Here is a 3,014-nt window from a genome sequence, read left to right as displayed (position 1 = left end):
GTATTATGTAAATACATTAAAATAGTTACTCAATCTCTTTCCTTCGAGCTGAATCGCATGACATACCATCACTTTCCCTAAAAAGTAAAATTATATTTCAATTGTACTTTTTAGCAGTGTATGGAATGTAAATTTATAAAATTATTACTTACAAATCAATAGAATCTGTCTGAACTGGAGACAAAGCCATACTTTTGCTTAAATGAAAAATATACTTAACAAGACGAAGCCAGTAAAAAAATAAAATAAAAAAATTTCAAAATTTTTAATTTCAAATGAAAAGAAACATCTAAAATTCAAATATTTTTTTGTTAAAAATACAATTTTAGTTACCTTTTAGAATTGTATTTGTTGCATACATAAACTTTTATAACATCCCACTTTCGATCTTTGAATAGTTTTGGATGCAATTTTATTAACTGTAGTACTTCTCGCTTTTTTGGAGAAATTCTCAGGTTGATATGTCTACGGAAAAATTTTTCCGTTACTTGTTTTTCTTCATCACTCCATTTCATTAAATTTCTCCTTCTTCTTTTGTAACCTCTCAACGTGAACGGTTGGTCATCTACATAAGTAAGCTTACATTGAAACAAGTTGGAAAAATTATTATAAATGAACTTTAATATATTGTGTATATTTTTATAATATAACTTCTTCTTGTTTAATTCCATTTATTATATTCTCCGTTTCTTCTTTCACTTCAATTTGTTCCTTCTCTTCTTTCATTGTTTTTAATATTACCGTCTGACGAGAGCAGTAGGGCACAAATTTCGATTTTTCTTTATCTGTTTTCATATTTTCCAGAGATTTCTGAACTTCTTGTTCAGTATGCTCTTCTTTTAGGTGATTCTTTTTTGCAATGCCGTATAGAAACGTTTTACAACAAACTTCACATTTATAAACATGACAGCGCATATGCCATCTTAGGTTCTGTAGGGTACGAAATGATCGATTGCATACTTTACAGATTACATCTGAAACAAAGGAAGGGCGCATCATAAAGGAATATTCATTTCTTTCATTTTACGATGTCAGAATGGATTGTTAGCTGACATGGAAATAGCACTAATCATTCGCATAAATATTCAGCAATTTTTGATGATTTTACTGTTATGGTTTATTAAAAAACGCCAAAATACTACTTGTACCACATAGCACTTAAATAATTTGAAAACAGGCTTTCATTTTTCACCATGTTTGCATTATTGTATACCCCAAGAATTATTTAATTTTGTGGGATTACTATGAAAAATCTTCGTTTAGGACATTAAGAAAAAGATTATTTATGTAATGATACTAAATTTATATGAATGAACTGCGTAGCTTTTGTTATAAAGAGATAAATGAAAAAGATATATAGTTGATGGGTAAAATGTAGATATTTGTTAAGTAATAACTTTGTAAAAATTTTGGAACATTCGATATAAATTATATTACCTGCTTTTTTACATTCCCTTAAATGTTCCTTTTGGCTTGAATTTGTTATACACAATTGTTCACATATTTTCTCCGTTTCGCTATTCATATGATATTTTGAATAATTATCACCAGAACTTATTTTTCGACCACAATCATCACCTTTGAGCAACTTTATTTGCTTAAATCCATCTGGATTATGTTCATTTAATTTTTGCATGATTTCTGAATCGTCAGTATTCATATTCTCTTGGTGGGTCACAGAAGACTTTTCCGTAACTGTGGTACTGGCCTCTTTTGAAGCAATAGTATCAGTTTCATTGACGGGACTCTTTCCATGTTGTCCTGCTGTTTTTGGTGGCAATACATTCATTGTGAAAGTATCGTCTTTTTTAACAAGATCTTCATAGGCTCTTTTTATAGTGTTTCTCAATCTTAACGTTACATTTACGTCAGCTACACATTCTTCGCATGCGCGGAGGGGTAAATTCAGATTTGAAAGCTGGCAAAACAAAATAAATAATTTAGTTTCTAAACGAAGCAATAAAATAATTAATGGAAACGTACATTTACTCCAGCAATATCCCTAATGAGGTTCACTAGATGACTAATATTGTGCGTTGGCGACATTTTTCTTGCACACAAAATGCACATGTCATCCGTGGAGACTGGTACAATACCTTCCATAAACGAAGATTCTTTTTCTGGGCATTCTGTTCCATCTAACAATAGCGGAGGCACTTTTTGCAGGACGTTTAGAGACGACATTCCATCTATTCCCTCGTGGTTAACACTGAGTACCCGAATCTTTTTGGACATTGCATTAACGAGCTCATTGGAATCGACTGCCCGGAAACATCGTTTTTCAGTATCAAAAACGAGACGTTTTAATACTATGTTGTCACCACTTGAAGTAGTTGTAGTTTGTAAATTTTGAAAAGATTTTTTCTCTTGTGATGCTTCCCCTGATTGTGGCAGTTGCTTTAGTACAGCTAAATATTTTCCATTAGCAGGTATTACTTTCGAATCAAGCAATGTAGGTGGTTTTTGATTGGACATAATTTTTCCGGAATACATTTTCGCGGAAGATGTTTGTTCCTTTTTTATTAAAGTGGATTGTTTATCAACGGTAACTGGGCATACAGTAACTTTTTCTGCTTCATCTTTTTTATACCGTGTGTTATTTTTCAGTGTTTCTTTTTCGTTATCTTCCTCCGATATATTTTCCCCAAATAGTGGATCGCTAAAGTATAATGTAAATACGAAACTATTAACGTATGAAACAAATATTTTTGATAAAGTATTCAAACAGGACTTAAATAAAAAATAATAGAAGGAGGAGACTGTGGTAAATATTAATTAAAAAATTAAAAGGAATACTCACCCCTAATTACCACAAATAAATTTTATATGAGCGGACACGTGTTTCGCCCACTTCACACGTGGGCATTATATCGCTGAGTATTCCTTTTAATTTTTTAAGGACTTAAATACTCGATTAATGGTAGACTTTTTAAAAATTAATACTAATATCTTACATAAGACTTGGTTCTTCCTTGATATCCGAAAGTAGAAAAGGATATATACAACTGAAAAAA

General features: G+C 31.1%; 1 protein-coding gene across 1 annotated transcript; it reads right to left on the bottom strand.

Annotated features, from left to right (window-relative positions):
• Positions 1–632: 632 nt before the first annotated feature.
• On the bottom strand, positions 633–3,008 carry LOC108744045. The gene is made up of 4 exons (XM_018479643.1): positions 2,955–3,008; positions 1,984–2,659; positions 1,438–1,918; positions 633–974 (listed from the first exon to the last, which is right to left on the bottom strand). Exons 2-4 carry the CDS (start codon positions 2,491–2,493, stop codon positions 640–642), a joined length of 1,326 nt encoding a protein of 441 aa, XP_018335145.1. The 5' UTR covers positions 2,494–2,659; positions 2,955–3,008; the 3' UTR covers positions 633–639.
• Between the last annotated feature and the right edge of the window lie 6 nt (positions 3,009–3,014).

This window comes from Agrilus planipennis, unplaced genomic scaffold, assembly GCF_000699045.2.
Source record: "Agrilus planipennis isolate EAB-ADULT unplaced genomic scaffold, Apla_2.0 scaffold2500, whole genome shotgun sequence".
NCBI lineage: Eukaryota > Metazoa > Arthropoda > Insecta > Coleoptera > Buprestidae > Agrilus > Agrilus planipennis.
Note: the sequence above shows the minus strand (reverse complement) of the source record. Positions and strands in the feature narration are given on the sequence as shown.